This window comes from Seriola lalandi, unplaced genomic scaffold (genome assembly GCF_002814215.2).
Source record: "Seriola lalandi dorsalis isolate HSWRI2012SDOR001 ecotype SW California unplaced genomic scaffold, Sedor1 jcf7180002054782, whole genome shotgun sequence".
In the NCBI taxonomy this organism is placed as follows: Eukaryota; Metazoa; Chordata; class Actinopteri; order Carangiformes; family Carangidae; genus Seriola; species Seriola lalandi.
The window spans coordinates 377897-394968 of NW_019525335.1; the positions used below are offsets into that span (position 1 = coordinate 377897).

Here is a 17072-nt window from a genome sequence, read left to right on the forward strand (position 1 = left end):
CCAGGCACTCCTCTTACTCCAGCTGGGTCTCAGCGAGACCTTTAACCCAACATCTGACAACAATTAACATTTACGAGTGTTCATTGGACGGGTCTTTTTGAATGGCCTGAGCTTCAGCCAACAGCCCTTCAGCACAGCTGGTTGCCATTCAGATTAACCTACAGATAAACACGCAGCTTTTTAAATCAGGAGACACTTCCTGATTCTAAATGAATCACCGAATTCATGACTTCAGACTGGCAGACATGTTGGCTGTAGCTGCCAAGACTGATCGCTCTGTTCTTAACAATACCAGGCTCAATACTGGTTTCTCTGGGTTATATCCTACATTACCCTCATCTGTGTTTATATTTCACTCACTCAGATTAGACTTTAGGGAGCTTGACAAGTTTTATGTCAACCAGCTCAAACAAAGCTTCATTCATAAGATTGATATCGGCCTTCAGTTTTTATTAGCCTGCGCTGTGACTACAATCAACCTCACCACTCTAAAAGGGAATTACTTTATGAAGTGTATTTTTCACTATGATAAATTATTCATCAGGGACAAAGTGCAATGTTTGTCAATTCAACTACAAAAAAATGAGGTATAATTAGTTTATGACCATGTTTTAAAAAACCAACAAGATGTAAGGCAAAACCTCAAAGCATGAAGATAAAAAGTGTTAAAAATAAGAAAATATGGCAGACGTTTAAGAATGCACATTTACATGACATTACTGTAACTTCACAACTACAGACTAAAGAGCTACCAGTGCTCTTGGTCCTTAAACTTTATATCGGTAGGTTGCTAAAAGTGTTCAGTTTCAGTTCAGTCAGTGTGCTGTGACTGTGAGCACGTGTGTCACACTCAGACACACTCCTGGTTATTCACTGTTTTGACTCTTCCTTGAATAAGAGACAAACATGGAGGGACACGGTGCTCAGTGACACTGACAGGAGCCACATTCCAGCGAAGGTGAACACAAAAACGAGGGTTAAGCCGCTCCCCTTTCAACTGGCTGCATCACTGGATTATTGCTAAATTCTTTCTGGGGTTTTCACTTGTCAGAACAAGCAGAGGCACAACGTCAGCAATACAGAGAAAGCGGGGTGAGAGACAGACGGATTCAGAGAGAGTGCCAAAGTGCGATGAGTGAGGGCAAGAGAGGAACACGGTAGTTGTGAAGAGTTTGAATTTGAATTTCAGAGGGAAACGCAACATAGGCTAGAGAGAGCGAGAGAGAGAGAGAGAGAGAGAGAGAGACACACACACACACGCACGCACACACACAACTGAGGGGTGTGTCATAGCAATTTAGTTCCTCAAGGAAGTACAACTCAACATTATCTTAAGACAGTGTGGCAGTGACAGAAGCGCTGCAGGAGGGCTGTTTTCTTTTAGGGTTTTGGTTCTGCTCGTGCTGAAGATGAAAGGATCTTGTTAAATCAACCGGCCTGTGCCGTCAACCTGAGATACAGAGCAGAGGGAGAGAGATCTGACACAGACACGGAGGGAGGGGGACTCAGCACACACACAGGTAAGACACTTCTGCCTTGTTCATGTGCCAGTAAAAAAGGTTCCTCTGGGTCCAGATGTGTGTTATGTCTCTTGTTTTTTGTTCATGGAAAAATTAATTGTATTCATTGTTGAGCGCCCAGCACAGACAGACTCAGAGGGATGATTGGAACAAATTGTATGACTCTCCACTTCCCCATCTTGAGCGCGAGTTGGGAGACATGCATGTACACTCACAGTCGTGCTGGAACAAGTACAGTGACATGCACAGATGTAGAGCTCACACTTCTGTTTGCACAGGCTGGGAGTTGCTCAACTCCAGTCTCGAGACAGTGAGTGGACTTTCCCTTTACTCATTGGCCTACTTTGATTTGAAGCATGTTAAGTCAGAGCCAAAGACTGTGACAGGTTGAGATGTCACTCGCACTGCAGTTATGATTCGAGGGACAAATACAAGCTGTGGGCCTTTGCTGATGACACCCCACCATTTAGCCAACTGCTGTCTGTTTCGCTTCCCTTTTGAGGCATCGCAGATGGGTGGCAGGCTTGAGCAATGACAATTTACAAGAGTTGTGCAATGTTGAGAGAGAGAGAAACTGCAATATGTACTTTTTGAGGATTTCAAAATGATCCCTAGTCTATTAATAACTGGAAGCATTTTTGTTTAAAACAAGATTTGTCAAATGAAGATTACTAAATTAAATATGAAACCAACTTAATCTTTACAAACTTGCATAAGGAGTTAAACATGCCACTGATGTAAGATAACGTAAGAATTACAAGTTACACAAGAATTATAGGTGCAAAACAAGATGTACACATCTCAACCTACAACCATGCTGTCCCCAGCTCAAAACACACAACGGAAGTGACATTACATCTTGGCACAATATTCATCTCACACAGAAAGCTGCTGTGTAAGGGCACAGATATCCTGTAGTTTTACTCTTACTCTTTTCTCCAAGTACATTAACAAGAGAAAATCTTTCTGTCAGGTCAATACAACCGCCTTTGCAGCTCAGGGATGACCTTTCAACAATGGCCTCCTTGTTTTCATCTGATTGACTGGTTGGGCTTTTTTTCTGGAATATTCTCATTGTTCAAACTGATCAAAGGCTGCAGGTAGAGAAAAGAGACCTATCCCTCCTTCCTTTCAGTCTCACCAGCTACAACCAAGTCAACCCAACCCCAGGCCTGGTGATGAAAGTCAGTGAGGTTGTCCATCTGTCGAGCTCATGGTAACGAGGCCCTGCTGCACTCTAATAATTTCATAGACTGAGTCAAAGGGGGCTTCATGAATCCCCTTCTAAGCCCACACAGGCACACATGCACGCATGCACACACGCACACGCTGGAAAGGGCAAGGACACAAATACACAAAAAAAATCAACGTGTTCTTATTCGCAAAAATTTATGAACGCAAGAAAACCATGAGAAACAACTTTTACTCAGAAATGCACATCCTCATGCACAAGCTCATACAAGCACACAAGCACTCAATGCTGGAGTCATCTCAGGAATGCTAAATATTTACCTCTCCTGCCTGCCTGGATGGCTCAACCAATCATCACTCTCCCTCTGACTCTCCATTAACCTACCACGTAAAGATTCCTCACCGCCTGGTGTTACAGTTACTCTGAAATGAATGATGACCGTGTCTACTGTGATAGCACCACCTCTGCTCTTATTAACAGATGCGGCCACGTGGCTGGTATTGTTTTCACCTTGAGTGAGTGAGTGAGTGAGTGAGTGAGTGTGTGTGTGTGTCCTGAAACATCCACTGTAGCAGGAACTACCACAGATACTGTTTTGAGTACTTTGACAGTTGTTTATATGAGTGTAGACAAATTTTGTCACCGCAACAGCGTCACAACTTTGCAAGATACAGTCATAGAACTTTACAGGTCTGTAGTTGACATCAAAATGAAGGTCAGATTCAAAGATGGCATGGGTGTGGTCCAAGTGATGAGTAGTCCTGTAATAATGTAGTAATAACTACTAAGTACTCATGTAATAAATTAGAATATTAACTACTATGTGTTCATAGTTTGGAACATCAACATGTTGACGTGATCCCATCGCAAAATGGGGTCTAGTTATTTTTCATTTTGTTCCCCTGACAGTATTAGATCTCACACAGTATACAGGTGCTTGTCAATTCCAGCAGGCGTTTGGGAAGGAAACAAACACTTGAACATGTAATGCAGTCAGTCCCTGGTGTGTGTCAACAACAAACCAACACTTAAAGGCCCTCTTCAGTCCATGTGTACCAGAAAATTGATGCTCAACATCAAAAGCGTCCTTGATGTGACCGACTGAACGACGTCCATTATAGAAAAGTGGTTTCATGGCAATGTGCTGATGTTACACAAAAATGTTTCAATGCTCTCCAAACAGCCTCAACCCCCTGATAGATCTGCATAAAATAAACAATGGAGATGCACAAAAAGCCAAGTGACGAGCAGTCTCCTGCTGTGGGAGTTACATTTCTCTATGTGGAACTCTGGCTGATGACTACACACTGTGCATGTCCCTCAAATCCCTGTAGTCTTTTTAGCAAATAAATGAGATTGAAGCATGAATCTGAAATAGCTATCACGCTGCTCCACTTCCATTATCACCGTTAAGGGAAATTAATCTAATGAATGTTCTTTAATTCCCCACAGGGAACCCGAAGCTTTGGTAACAAAGCAAGCTATTAGAAATGTGACACTTGTTCAAAATGAATGGTTGTGCATGTAAAACGCAACCTAGTGAGATATCCTATAAAAGTGACTGTTTGCTTATTATGGATGTTGCAGCTGGGATTAGGGTGCAAGCCAGGGATAGGGGAGAGTCACAGCAAGTACTGCCTATTAGCATGATATGATCGTTAATGCGACTGGACCACTTTTCCGTTTATTAGTGAACCGTGGAGTCATTTGCTAACACTGCTGACTGTGCATTACTGAAGTCGGACAATGAGTATCCCATCATTTCAATAACACCATTTAATACGCACAAACAGGCATGGAAGAAACACATTAAAGCCACTATCAGGAAGTCATTTAACTGACAGATTACAGACAATATGCTGTTGTTAACACACAGGATATATCAGCAACGGACTAGCTGTTGTTTTACCCAAAGGCAGACCCTAGGCCAGTAATTAAATTAGCCATTGGGTTCAGGGTGCTCGCATTCTCTTCTTGCCCCGCTGCTGATGGAATCTGGAAACAGCAGGCAAGGACCTGCCTCAGCTATGCGGCCTACATGCTCCTCTCAAATACTTGTCCACACAAGTCATGGAAGTGGGATTCAGTTCATAGAATTACACTGAAAGATGTTCAGTAACTGGTCTTTGAATGCCGACCTGTTCGCACACTCTGGGTCTGTACATGTGTGAAAATAAGAGAAAATGACACAGGAAGTAGGAGAGGTTACACAGCTGGCTCTGTGGCAGTGATACACACTAGAGATACTGTACGTCTTTCCTTGATTCTGTTTTTGTTATTGCAACTCTTTCGATTAAGATGACGTTTGTGTGTTTGTGGTATATGAGATATAACAACTTATCTACCAAGCATAAGTATTGTACAAAGACACTTATTTACTTAATCTATTATAAGAGTCATATTACTCTGATCCTTTCAGCCTCTATTTGTTATTTTGATGATGATGGAATTTAACTTCACTTTGCTTGCCCAGCTTTTAAACACATCTCTAATAAGAACATCAGCTAAATAAAATGTAAACGTAGTTTTCCTCTGTCAGTGATCCACTTCAAATCTGCCTGCTTTCTTGTTAGAGATTAGGGGAAATTAAACTGAATTAAAAAGGAATTAAGTCTGACTGTGTTGACAATCAAAGATAAACAGTGGATTCTGTAGTTCTGTCATAGCGTGCTGTATGAATGCTGATGACCTCCCAGGGGGTTCTCTGTGATGGATGCTAGGTGTGGTTAAAATCTCAGTGGAGAAAATAAAAGCCTCTGTGGAGTTTCTTCCATGGTACTTTTCCCTTCTGGCATCATATGTGCATGTCAGATACAAAAACAAACACTGCAACTATCATTAGATAAAAACAGAGATTCATATTAGACAGAATGTATTGTATTTTCAGTGTTTGTTAATTTAGTGCTGTGAGGATATATACATTTGAATTATTAATAATGGCGGCACTAGAATGTACTTCATTGATGAGGTGTCATTATGGATGACAATCTGAAGGTTAGTGAGCCCCAGTAATGACTGGAAGGTCGCCACTTCAAAACCTCAGATGATCTACGAAATTTGGATAAGAGAGGTGAACAACAGGTGTTGTCCTCCCTATCCGCCACAACAAACTGCCTGCCCTTGAACATGGCACTTAACCTCCACCAACTCGAGTGGAGCTACTTGCTGTTTGGAAGTAAAAAAAGGCTGAAGTTGTGCTGATTGGTGTAAAAATGTTGTTCCTCCTCTTATTTTACGGTTATTACCATGAACACCTTCTTTTCTTAAGTGGAGCAAGCAGTCATCTTACATTTAGCACTTTTATTCTTATTCATGTCATGGAGAAAGAGGTGGTGTACCTATTCCTATTCTTTGACTATTGATGCCCTGGATTTATTGTAATCTGGTGTCAGGTCAGTGACAGGGAATCTTTCATGGCTACAGCAAGAGAGAAATCCAAATTTTTATGTGAAATACGAACTACATCGTATACACCCAGTGAGCGGTCACGCCACTCAGAGAAAACTGGAATAGTAAAGGAGTATTATGTGAAGATTACAGATGTTATGTTGAATGATTTATGGGCATTAAGTCCTAATGTTTTAGCTGTCACCACTGTTGGAAACTACTAATTTGCAACAATTATGTCTACAGTTTTAATCACTATCTGTCTCTACACACAATTTAAATATTCTCAAAGAGAACAGCTGAATGCTTTTTTGGATAATAAAACTCTTGAATGGATGTTATTATTTACAAGGTCTTTCTTTTTCAATATTGTTGTTAAAGTGCCTTTTCTTTTTCTTGACAATTCAGCCAACCATGGACGCCTTCAGTTCCAAGGACATGGCCATGAAGGCCCAGAAAAAGATCCTCAGCACCATGGCCACCAAAAGCTCTGTGCAAATGTTCATTGATGACACCACCAGTGAGATCCTGGATGAACTGTACCGCATCTCCAAAGAGTACTCTGGAAATAAACCTGAAGCTCAGAAAGTCATTAAAAACCTGATCAAGATTGCGGTGAAGATCGGCGTGCTGTTCAAAAACAACCGCTTCAGCAAAGAAGAGCTGGGAGTGGCCCAAGAATTTAAGAAAAAGCTGCACCAAGGGGCCATGACAGCTATCAGCTTCTATGAGGTACACTTCCATCTGTCAACTTTTTAATGTACAGGATGTGCAATGTTAGACTTAAGAGCTTCTTGTTATTCGGAGATCTGAAACAAATGCAATTAAGGGTAAAGAATATTTCCAGTTTAACACAAATAAATTAATAAAATAGGAATAAGGACACCAGTAAATTAACTGTTTAGGAACAAAACGCCAAATAAAGTTCAAATGGATGTGATGAACACAAAACACATTAGTACACAGTATACAACCAGTATATTGTATTTCAATTCTGTATTCAAGCGTAAACATGTTCTATATGTGGCACAAACTTTCTATGAAGTGTTTGGTGGTTTTATTTTAGTTCAACGACATACTTAGTAAATCTAATTTACCTGCGTGTTTCCATCTCTGCTCTCATAATGTGTGACGGAACTTAAATAGGTTTGTATCACATACCTATATTTACAATCAAAACGAAAACTGCAAGGAGAAGTGTAGATAGCTGTATCTAAATATTCCATTCAGTTTCCTTTTTCAAGGACATGCAGCTATCCTGATATAGGACTTTATTATTCTGCTTCTGTATTACTTGTATTGACAAAGTCACGAATCCCACTCAAAAATGTAAAATGTCGTCAATTTTCTAACAAAAATGCGTCTCCTGACTGATGCAGGTGGACTTTACCTTTGACAAGGCAGTGATGGCAGAACTTCTGACGAGCTGCAGGGATCTGCTGCTGAAGCTGGTCAACGCCCACCTCACCACTAAATCCCACGGTCGCATCAACCATGTCTTCAACCATTACTCTGACACAGAGCTCCTGACCAAACTTTACGACCCCAGCGGCCCCTTTCGACCCAACCTCACCAAGATCTGCAAAGGACTCAACAAACTGGTGGAAGAAGGCACAATATGACGGAGAAACAACAAAATGTCAGTGAGACACTGGGAGATCTACAGGCACACTCAGCTAAGACTCTGAACTTTTGGAGAAAATTGGTCTTACTGCTGCTGAGGACTGGCAACATAAGACAAGTGATATGAGAACAGTACTGCTGCCCCATCGTTCTCAAAGAACATGTGGGATATAAATAAATTTGCTTGAGTCATTCCTCGTTTTTTTTTTTTTTTTTTTTAATGTTTAGACATGATATATATTGTAAAATGTTGATCTATATTTGTCTTTTCAGACAAAGTTCACAGAAACCAAACTTGAATATCAACTGGTTTATATTATATCTGCTGTTCTATTACATAATGAAATGTCATCCAATGTTTAATATTTGAAATGTTTTATTCATAACTACTGATGTTATGTATTATGCAGAGGGGGAGTGAATACAGCCGGAAAGACTGCATAAAGAGAACAGTCCAGGGAACAATGCCACTGTAATACAGCACTGCCATCTGGTGGTCAAAATCATGCATCAGCAACCCAATATACTGCATTTACTGAAACATCCAGAAGGACAATGCAGACAATAATAAAGCAAATAACCTCAGAGAGGACAATTACTCCCACCATTACTTTGCAGTTTCAAAACATGTTTCGAAGCATCACCACTCTTACATGGTGTTGACTGCGTGAGCTTGAATGTTAATCCTATAATTCATGTTTTTCTGAGAAATGGATCACAGTCATTGGCTGACATGTTATTCTTTGGTTTTCTGTGATAAAGACATTGAATTTCAACAGACAAGGGAAAGTCAAGTCCTGACTGGACATTCCACCTCATATAATAGCCAAATACTGTAATAACTGCAAAGTGATTTTCCTTTGTGCAAGCAATAATATGGAGTAAAGTCAGTTACAGTTTTTAAAGATCAAGTGCTGATGAGACTTACCTTTTTGAGCGCCAAGATAGCTCAACCTTGTAAGACAAATGTGGACAAACCTACACTTAGGCCTGAACCTAAACACCTGGGATCAATTATTTTTGTTTTATTTTAAAATGAACTATACAAAACATAAATGAAATGCACCAAAAACATTCCCATAACAAACAATAAAAAATATTGCTGTCAAAATATATTCTACAAAACATGTCTCTCTTTTTTTAAAACTTTGGCTACATTGGAATTTAAATTCTTCAGCAGTGACACACAAAGACCCATTTAGGAGCAATTTTGTGCTTTCAATATTACAGTGAACATGAATTATACACTTTATATACCATGGCTAAAGGTTTTAGTTAGAAAACTTGGCCACCTTTGCATTACCAGGCTGTGAGGTAGCATCACACACAACCACATGCTGACCATATGACTGACTGAAGTCATATGACGAAACCATGTGACTGTAAATTCAGATTTTTAACATTTCATGCTCTTATTTCGTGCATGTGAAATCAAGCTCTGAAAAAAAAAAAAAAAAAAAAAAAAAAAACAGCTATGGGCCATAAAAGGATTTTCAGAACCTAGCTCAATAAATAAAAAACAAGGCTACAAGAGTGCAATATTAAATTAAAAAGACTTGTTAAAAGACAGTGTAACTTCCCATTACAAGGTCTATATTAAATAGTACTATGTAAAAACCATACAGCAGCAGGGGGATCGCAAGGAAGTTATTCCTTTATCTATAATGCTCTCTTGTCTGGGAGGCCAAACCCAGTGACATGACTTTCTGGAAAAGTTTTTTTAATGATCAAGGTGAGATAGCAGAAAACATGTCACAGCTCAAATATCTCATCTTCTCTGTCTCTCAGTTTCTTGGTGAGTTTGGTGATAGTGAGGGGGACTGCCCTATGTGCTGCCTGCTGCTGTTGCATCCTGGAAGATGAAATGACACTCTGTGACCGTGTAAGAGGCCGCCAGTCTGATGTCCTGCTGGTACAAGCTGCTTCTAAGGCGGCAGCCCTGTGAAGACACAGATGAGAGGATACAGTAAGTCTGAAGACTGATATGATTCACAAAATCAGCCTTCACTCATCTTTGGCGGCTTTGAAAGGCTACCTCTTGCTCTTAGAGTATGAGTCTGCTTAAATATCAAACCAGCTTCTTATGAATCAAATTCACCTACAACTCAAGAGTCAATGGAGGAAGTGGTTCATAAGAATGGGGAAGTGACAATCTTATGGCATAACATTTCCCCAAAAATGTGATTCTGCAATGCAAACTGCTATGGATGTAAGTTCTAAGAGATACACAAAAGCTAAGCGGCTTGATGCACAGTGAAATTTGCACACTCACATCTAGGAAGGCAGGCTTATATACATTATATACATATAAGACAGCATGGTGAAAATATGTCCATAACCCACACCAACTGTTTGGTCTTTGGGAGTGACATACAAAACAAACAAACAATGACTGGGAATGTCAAACTGCAGCACACAGGCAAATAAAATGGTGAGACACACAATAAACCAGGTCTGAACAGCGTGTGTAAACAAGCAAACAGTGAGAGCCATGCAGTCATACCTTTTCTCTGCTTCCTCGCATCCTTTGACAGCAGCCTGCTTGGACTGATTTATCAAATCATCCAACCTTTTCAAAAAATCTACTGGAGTAAGGTCTGATGCCCTTTCTTCACCATCATCTTGCTTATTCCCAGAGGAGCTCCCTGTGTGCCCATTTTGAGCAGGAGCACAGCCAGTATTGTCTTTCTCACTCTCCTGTTCTGCCAAATCCACCCCGTTACTGCAGTCATCCAAGTCTGACAGCACAGGGATTGATAAAGATTTCTTCAGGAAAATGGAGTCATTGGTGTACAGCCTGTTGGCTCTTTTGATTTGCTCCATCTGTAAGAGAATGACCTCATCAGCCTTTTGTAAATTCCTTTAACCTTGTCTCACTTAATTCTAAAAAGTTAGTTGATATGTTTTGCTTTATTTTACTAAAATCACACACAGGACAGCACTCAAATAATTTTTTCATGCATTGATGTTTTGGTCAGATGCCCTTTCCTTGATAACTGAATTAACAATTAAACTCGAGATGCTGTCCTGCATGTGATTTTTGGTCTTCTATCAATTTAGCAATCTTTAACACATACTGGGGTTGAGTGTGCTGATGCATTATCCTCACATCCAAAATATAAATAATACTGATGAATGAACAAATAACACATTAACAAAAGCAATAAGACAGCAATAAGAAAAATGTACATAATATACATATTTAAAAACTATAAAAAAAATAATTTTTAGGACTGCAACTAATAGTTATATTCATTATCAACATTTTAAAAAGTATTTTTCAATATTGCTATTCAGTTAAACAACATATTCTTTCAGCTCTGTCAATTACACTTTTACGTACGTTTTGTAGGCCTACATCCCAATATTGCAGAAACAGACAGACAACATCACAACATTATACATTTCTAGTTTAAAATAATTGATAAAAGGCACACACACTAGTTGCAGGGGTGACTGTTTAAAGCCAATTGGTTCTGGTTCATACTTACAGACACTCCATATTTCAGGGACAGGCCTTGTAGTGTCTCTCCTGGCTGAATTTTGTGTTCAATGCGTCTCTGACGAACCGGAGAGAGCGGAGAGCGGACCAAACTGCCGTAAGATCTCGTGCGGCTCCCGCGGAGCAGGCCATTCCCATCGGCTGGCAAAGGCGCTCGTCCCCCGGACATGGTCGTGTACCACTTACGCTGACATTAAGCTCGCAACCGACCAAGGAAATACGATTAGCAGCAAACTTCGAGGTTTTTCATATCCAGAGAACATAAGTTACTTAGCCTTAATATGTTCTTAGAGTAACAAGCTAGCAGCTTAGTTAGCTTGCTAGCTAAGTTATCAACTTAATTAACGTTGACGCACCTTCTTTTTTCGACTGTCAAACAGATTGTATCTTGCTAGCGTTACTTGTCGGGTCCTTGCCACAACGTATTACAGTAACTTACCTAACTTCAATTTTAACCTACCTCATCTCTCAAACAAACGCCTGAAAAGTTGCTGAGAAAGTTGTTAACGTTATTGTTTTCATGACTCCTGCGGTCAGCTGCCTGCTACCATATGTTGCCATGGCTGCCGTATGGAGTGCCCAGTCACTGGCGTTGCATTCAATACAACTGGAAGAACCCCTCACAAACCGAAGCCTTATATACAGTCTGTGGTTTGAAACTTAATTAATACAATGCCACAAGGTGATTGGAGATTTCTGCTTATTTTGCTGTCTTCTGGTCGTTATACACACGTTGACAAGTAGTGTTTATCGGACCTAATGTTTAAAGGTACATTGAACACTACCAAGCCAAATCAAATGCAAAATATAGTAAGCTACTGAGCTTAGTCATAACGTTGTAATAGTTGTGTTGACGCTCCAAAACTAAGGAATATAAGAAGAAATCGATAGCAATTAAAAAATATTGTGGTAAAAACAACATACTGCCGAAAACCATGCTGAACGGTATTTTCAAATTGGAAGTTCGTCTTTCCTATTTTCACGTTTCAGTGGAACGCATCATCGTCACCAGGAATTAGCTTGTCGTTTTCGTGAAGTAGCTAGCTTGTCAGCTAACCTGACACAGCCATCTATTTTTAGATTATCAAACATAATAAGTATGTCTTTTAAAAGGGAAGGTGATGACAAGAGTCAGTTGAACATCCTGAAGGTAACACTTTATTTTTTTGAGCTTTTCTAGGAAATAGTTCAGCTGAGATTATACGTGTTGTTGTCGTTAGCATGCTGCTAGCTAACAACAAATTGTAGTGTTGTTTCTTTGAAACTGTTGCCAAAGTACAAAAAAAGAAAAGAATTAACCACTCTACTATTGTTTTTTCATGCCTTGTCTTTCAGAAACGGCGTGTGGCAGATCTTTTGTCTAATTTTATTCCCGAAGATGAAGCAGCTCTTATGAAGAATGGAAGGTGAATTAATTTACAATAATGATATGTTTTTGGGGAGGAACTCTTGTGTTAACAACCTTTAAGCTGTTAAAGGCTGTTAACACATAGTAACAGATAACAAGAAGCTGAAATTCATCCTGTGCATTTGGTTTCTACAGATACACTTGCCTTGTGTGCTCCTACCGTCCGGTGTTTGATACAGTTGATATGCTGACAGTCCACAGGAAGGGGAAAAGGCACCTAGAAGGTGAGAGATTTAAAGCCAACTCTTGATTGATGATGTTTGGTTTGGAGTTATTGTGTGACAAATTGTTTAGATGATGATTTCTGATTCTTCCCAAGGTTGTCTTTCTCAATAGGTAGCCTCTCTTGTAGCTGTATTCGGGGTTCAACAGGTGTAAAATGTTTCATCTCTATGTCTGCAAAATAGTACTTTTACCTTATGAAATATCTGTCATCTAGGATTGCAACAATTCATTCTTATTATTAGTGATTACTCTGTCGATTACTTTTTCATTCAATTAATCATTGCAGCTTTACTGCCATCATTTATTGGACTAAGACAACCATAATGATGACCGTAAAAATTTGCAGTGTGTAATTTACTGCAATTTTACTGCAATTTTCAACAGTTACTTGTGAATACATTTCTACTGCTAGCAGTGGGTAATATGTCATTTTATTATTATCTTATTTATAGTGATATATTATTTTGGAAATTGAGTGAACTGACAAACTGTCAATACATACAATAACCAGACTGGAATGTCTGTGTTTGAAAAATTCAGCAAATAAATTAGATTCCTCAAAAGTCACTTCATTGCAATGATGCAAAAATCAAATAACAGTAAAATCCAATAGAGCTGTCCAGCTCATTGATCTGCAGCATTACTCAGGATGTCATACTACAAACAGATATTGAATATATAGCTGCAGTACTATAAGTAAATGGTATGCTTTGTAATGGTTGACACATTTTTATTGCCTCACAGTATATATAATCATGTTGCCCAACCCTAGATATATACATGTGTTGGGAAATAATGATTGTTCCTTTTTTATGTTCTATTTCTTCAGGATTAAAATCATTCTATGGCAAGAAAGCTCGGCTAAAAAATGAAATAACAAAAAGGCAACATGAAAACTACATCCAGGTTGAAGACAGAGAACAGGTTGGTAACTGTAACAGTTAGGAGCATCAATTGTGTGTGATCTGACAAGTCGCAGTTTAGTTGAATTTGTAAATGTTTCAGAATGCCTTGATACATAAAGTAGTGCAGAGAAATTGTGGAACCCAGGAACAACAGATATGTTGTTGTGTGTATTTTGTAGCAGCCCTGTGACCATCATATGACCATGACAAACCTACCAACCAATTTAAAGTGGTTGTCTGTTGGGGAAAACATAAACAACATTTGACGGAGCATTTGGTGGAGTTGATGACTGAGTGAGCTCCCAGTAGCATTTGATAAATTTCTACAGTCCGCACAGACACACATAAAGCATGTTGTTGTGATTCTAGGAACCATCCAGTTCAGCCCCTTTACTTGAACAAACACGGAAGCTTACACATCACGCTTTATTGAAGACTGTACCATACAACAGTTGCCATCGAAAAACAAGGTGAGTGAGTTGCTTATTTAATACTCAAATTCCCACATGTACTTAAAATCTCATAAAAGGAATAAAGGGAAAAATCAACTTTAAATGTAAACCTGTGATTTTTAAGCACAAAATCTGAAAAGGGACCAGAAAGCATCAGCTCAGATCCCAGTGGCAACGCCAGCAGCAAAATGCCATCTGAGCAAGAACACATGCGTTGGAAATCTGAAGTTTCAAACAGTGTACCACCAAGCAGCTCTAGTAGCTTCACAGCAGGTAAAGTCTGTGACAGGAAATCTTTTATTTTCAGATTTAGTGTTGGAGAAAACCCAGGCCCGATCATGTTTTAACTGTGGGGATGTTTTGTCTCCTGTAGCCAATAAAGAGTTACATCCATCAAAAGACATAAAAGGATCTCAGCTTACAGTGGCACAGGAGGCAGAGCCCATAACAGCCCAGAGGAGGAGCGAGCTGGAGCACTACCTCAAACTGAAAAGGTACAGAACAGTTTTTTTTTTTATCTGTTTAAACTGGCTGTATTTTTGGCTGTAAACATCTCATTGTTTACAGTACATTTCACCTTTTTCTTTTTCCTAGTGATGGGTGGCTACAAGACCGCAGTGGCCAGTGGATTAAAGACGAGAATGTTGAGTTTGATTCAGACGAGGAGGAGCCTCCTTCGCGTGCAAGCCTACCCACAAGTCACTGAGAGGACTAAGAACTATGGGAACACAACACAGATTAACTTGTACCACAGTGGTACGTTCAGAAGTCACGCTGCTGTTTGAAACAGCCACAGCTCCACGTGTAAGGACTTTGTGTAACAGATTTATGCATTTCATAGAATCACATGGTTTCCTTGTGTCGACTCTACAGCGCCTTCCTGTGTAATCTGTGGACTCAGTCATGAGTCATAACAGAAACATGATACTCACCAGTGATCATCAGCTGCTACTGCTACTTTTATTCTGCTAAGAAAAGTCACAATTTAATGAAAAGTGTCAGCTGATTCTGTGAACAGGTTTATATCAACTCCTGTTACTCTAACTTGCTGAAAATGTTTTATGTTTGGAACATTCTACATGGAACATTAACCAGAATTAAAGATTACAACAAAGGATACCATTAAGCATTTTTGAACATGTCTCTTCTGTCAGTGGTGGGTTTTTTTTCTGTGTCCACTGATAAAAACTCCAGCCATGCTTGTGTCCTAATGTCTGGGAGACTTTAGAAGATAATCCTGGTTATTACTACTATTTTTATAGTTTTGGCCATGAGTTCTATTGGTTATGTTCACCAAAGTAGTTTCTGAGATCTGGGAACGAAGAGATGTTGGTACAACAAAGTCTTGTCAGTAATAGCCTCTCATTGCACAGGAACTGTACACAACGCTGAATCAGGAAGTTGTTCTGTAAAATGTGGTGGATGTGTGAAATAGGATCAGTTTGACTAACCTGGGGGTTTGTGTTTCTTGCTTGGTCTGGCTTCTTTTTAGTGATTTTAGTGTTCTCAAGTCTGAGCAATTCATTTGTTGAGTGCAGTTATTTTTACTGATTAAAATTTGTCAAATTTGAGTTATTATTGTCATATTTGCACCATCCTATCTCAACAGGAATCATCACAGTGAAGCGTCACTGAAATGCAGCTCTCCTGTTTCTTCATACCATGTCAAGAAAACTGACTGGATCACGTTAACTCACCACCAGCAGCCTTTTGTCCTGTTCATGGACACTTCAGGATCAAAAGAGCAGCACTGAGTAAATGCTTGAATTTTCAGCTGAATATCTCTGGTCCCACACTGAATGAGTAAGGCTATTTTCATCCCCCTTTGTTGTCTCTTTTACCCCTTTGAATAGAGTGCAATCGCCTCGATCTGGACGGACTAATCCTCAGTCAGCTTTGCTATAAATCAGCAGTATTGGTGCTAATCTGGGTAGAGAAGCCACTGGTTAGCATTCTCCACAACGTAGTCGGTATAAATTGGATAATACCATCAGGGTCAGTGGGATGGGGCAGAGGGACTTAACGTGGGTTAGTTTCTGATGACACCGCTAATATGTGTGGAAAGCTCACTTCATTATTTTAGCGCTCAGGGCGTCACCACCACATGGGGACGCACTCAATATACTCTATGTGCAAGATCTTTGTCACTTGTCGTGGAGATGTTGCAGGATGAAATATAAACACTGGTAAAATGGTTATCGACGTTTAAATTGTGATGACCTTTAATATCATGCCTGACCTTTTAATGGCACAACTTACACAGTCCTCTGACGCAAATATGACAAAAAAAAGAAACAAATGGAACACAATATGGAGAATACGTCTGTCACAGTACGCATGGCATCTAGCATTACAATCCGAAAATACACCTGTGTTTTATTGCAAAACACTGATCAAAGGGAAGAGAAACTCAGAATAGATTGTGGCGAGGCAAAGCTGACTTTAAATCATTTCAAGATGCCAAATGTCAATGGAGTCTACATGGCTTGCAAAAATGTGACCTTTTGAGAAGTCTAGAAAATTAGTCGGAGGTAATGTCAACCTTGACATTATGTCAGAGCGATTTGAAGAAATGAAGAAATAGGTTAAAGAAACGACAGAGGGAACGGGGGCAGGAACCCGAGCAATGCTGTCAAAATCCTCAGAGGTGAACAGCTGTTTCTGTTCGTAAATCTCCACGGGTGCACACGGGTGCAACCCTCTTAAACTCGGTTCTTATATTTGGAACAAGGTAACTCAAGCCCAGTGGACTAGGTTACGTTTCCCATCAGGGTTTGGTGGTGGGGGGGAGGGGTTAAAAATAGCTCAGGTGCTTGGGGGAAGTCAGAGGATCAGAGGAGACTAAGGGATTAAAGAGC

The 17072-nt window shown here is 39.8% G+C and overlaps 3 protein-coding genes across 3 annotated transcripts; 2 read left to right on the plus strand and 1 right to left on the minus strand.

Annotated features, from left to right (window-relative positions):
- Positions 1–1095: 1095 nt before the first annotated feature.
- tnfaip8l2b (tumor necrosis factor, alpha-induced protein 8-like 2b) lies at positions 1096–8837 on the plus strand. Its single transcript, XM_023425476.2, has 3 exons — positions 1096–1520; positions 6508–6831; positions 7479–8837. Exons 2-3 carry the CDS (start codon positions 6514–6516, stop codon positions 7719–7721), a joined length of 561 nt encoding a protein of 186 aa, XP_023281244.1. The 5' UTR covers positions 1096–1520; positions 6508–6513; the 3' UTR covers positions 7722–8837.
- On the minus strand, positions 8732–11786 carry lysmd1 (LysM, putative peptidoglycan-binding, domain containing 1). Its single transcript, XM_023425475.2, has 3 exons — positions 11214–11786; positions 10226–10545; positions 8732–9661 (listed from the first exon to the last, which is right to left on the minus strand). Exons 1-3 carry the CDS (start codon positions 11391–11393, stop codon positions 9475–9477), a joined length of 687 nt encoding a protein of 228 aa, XP_023281243.1. The 5' UTR covers positions 11394–11786; the 3' UTR covers positions 8732–9474.
- A 406-nt stretch (positions 11787–12192) lies between these two features.
- On the plus strand, positions 12193–15785 carry scnm1 (sodium channel modifier 1). Its single transcript, XM_023425474.2, has 8 exons — positions 12193–12374; positions 12560–12630; positions 12768–12856; positions 13687–13781; positions 14132–14232; positions 14339–14487; positions 14588–14708; positions 14809–15785. The coding sequence occupies exons 1-8, from the start codon at positions 12324–12326 to the stop codon at positions 14918–14920; spliced, it is 789 nt and encodes a 262-aa protein (XP_023281242.1). The 5' UTR covers positions 12193–12323; the 3' UTR covers positions 14921–15785.
- Positions 15786–17072: the final 1287 nt, after the last annotated feature.

Excerpts from the sequence above, each read along its gene's own strand:
- lysmd1 (XM_023425475.2), bottom strand. The coding sequence starts at position 11,393 with ATGTCCGGGGGACGAGCGCCTTTGCCAGCCGATGGGAATGGCCTGCTC. Across the intron at positions 10,546-11,213 it reads CCCTGAAATATGGAGTGTCT|ATGGAGCAAATCAAAAGAGC; the intron begins GTAAGTATGAAC and ends ATTCTCTTACAG. Across the intron at positions 9,662-10,225 it reads TGCGAGGAAGCAGAGAAAAG|GGCTGCCGCCTTAGAAGCAG; the intron begins GTATGACTGCAT and ends GTGTCTTCACAG.
- scnm1 (XM_023425474.2), top strand. The coding sequence starts at position 12,324 with ATGTCTTTTAAAAGGGAAGGTGATGACAAGAGTCAGTTGAACATCCTG. Across the intron at positions 12,375-12,559 it reads GTCAGTTGAACATCCTGAAG|AAACGGCGTGTGGCAGATCT; the intron begins GTAACACTTTAT and ends CTTGTCTTTCAG. Across the intron at positions 12,631-12,767 it reads GCTCTTATGAAGAATGGAAG|ATACACTTGCCTTGTGTGCT; the intron begins GTGAATTAATTT and ends TGGTTTCTACAG.
- tnfaip8l2b (XM_023425476.2), top strand. The coding sequence starts at position 6,514 with ATGGACGCCTTCAGTTCCAAGGACATGGCCATGAAGGCCCAGAAAAAG. Across the intron at positions 6,832-7,478 it reads CAGCTATCAGCTTCTATGAG|GTGGACTTTACCTTTGACAA; the intron begins GTACACTTCCAT and ends TGACTGATGCAG.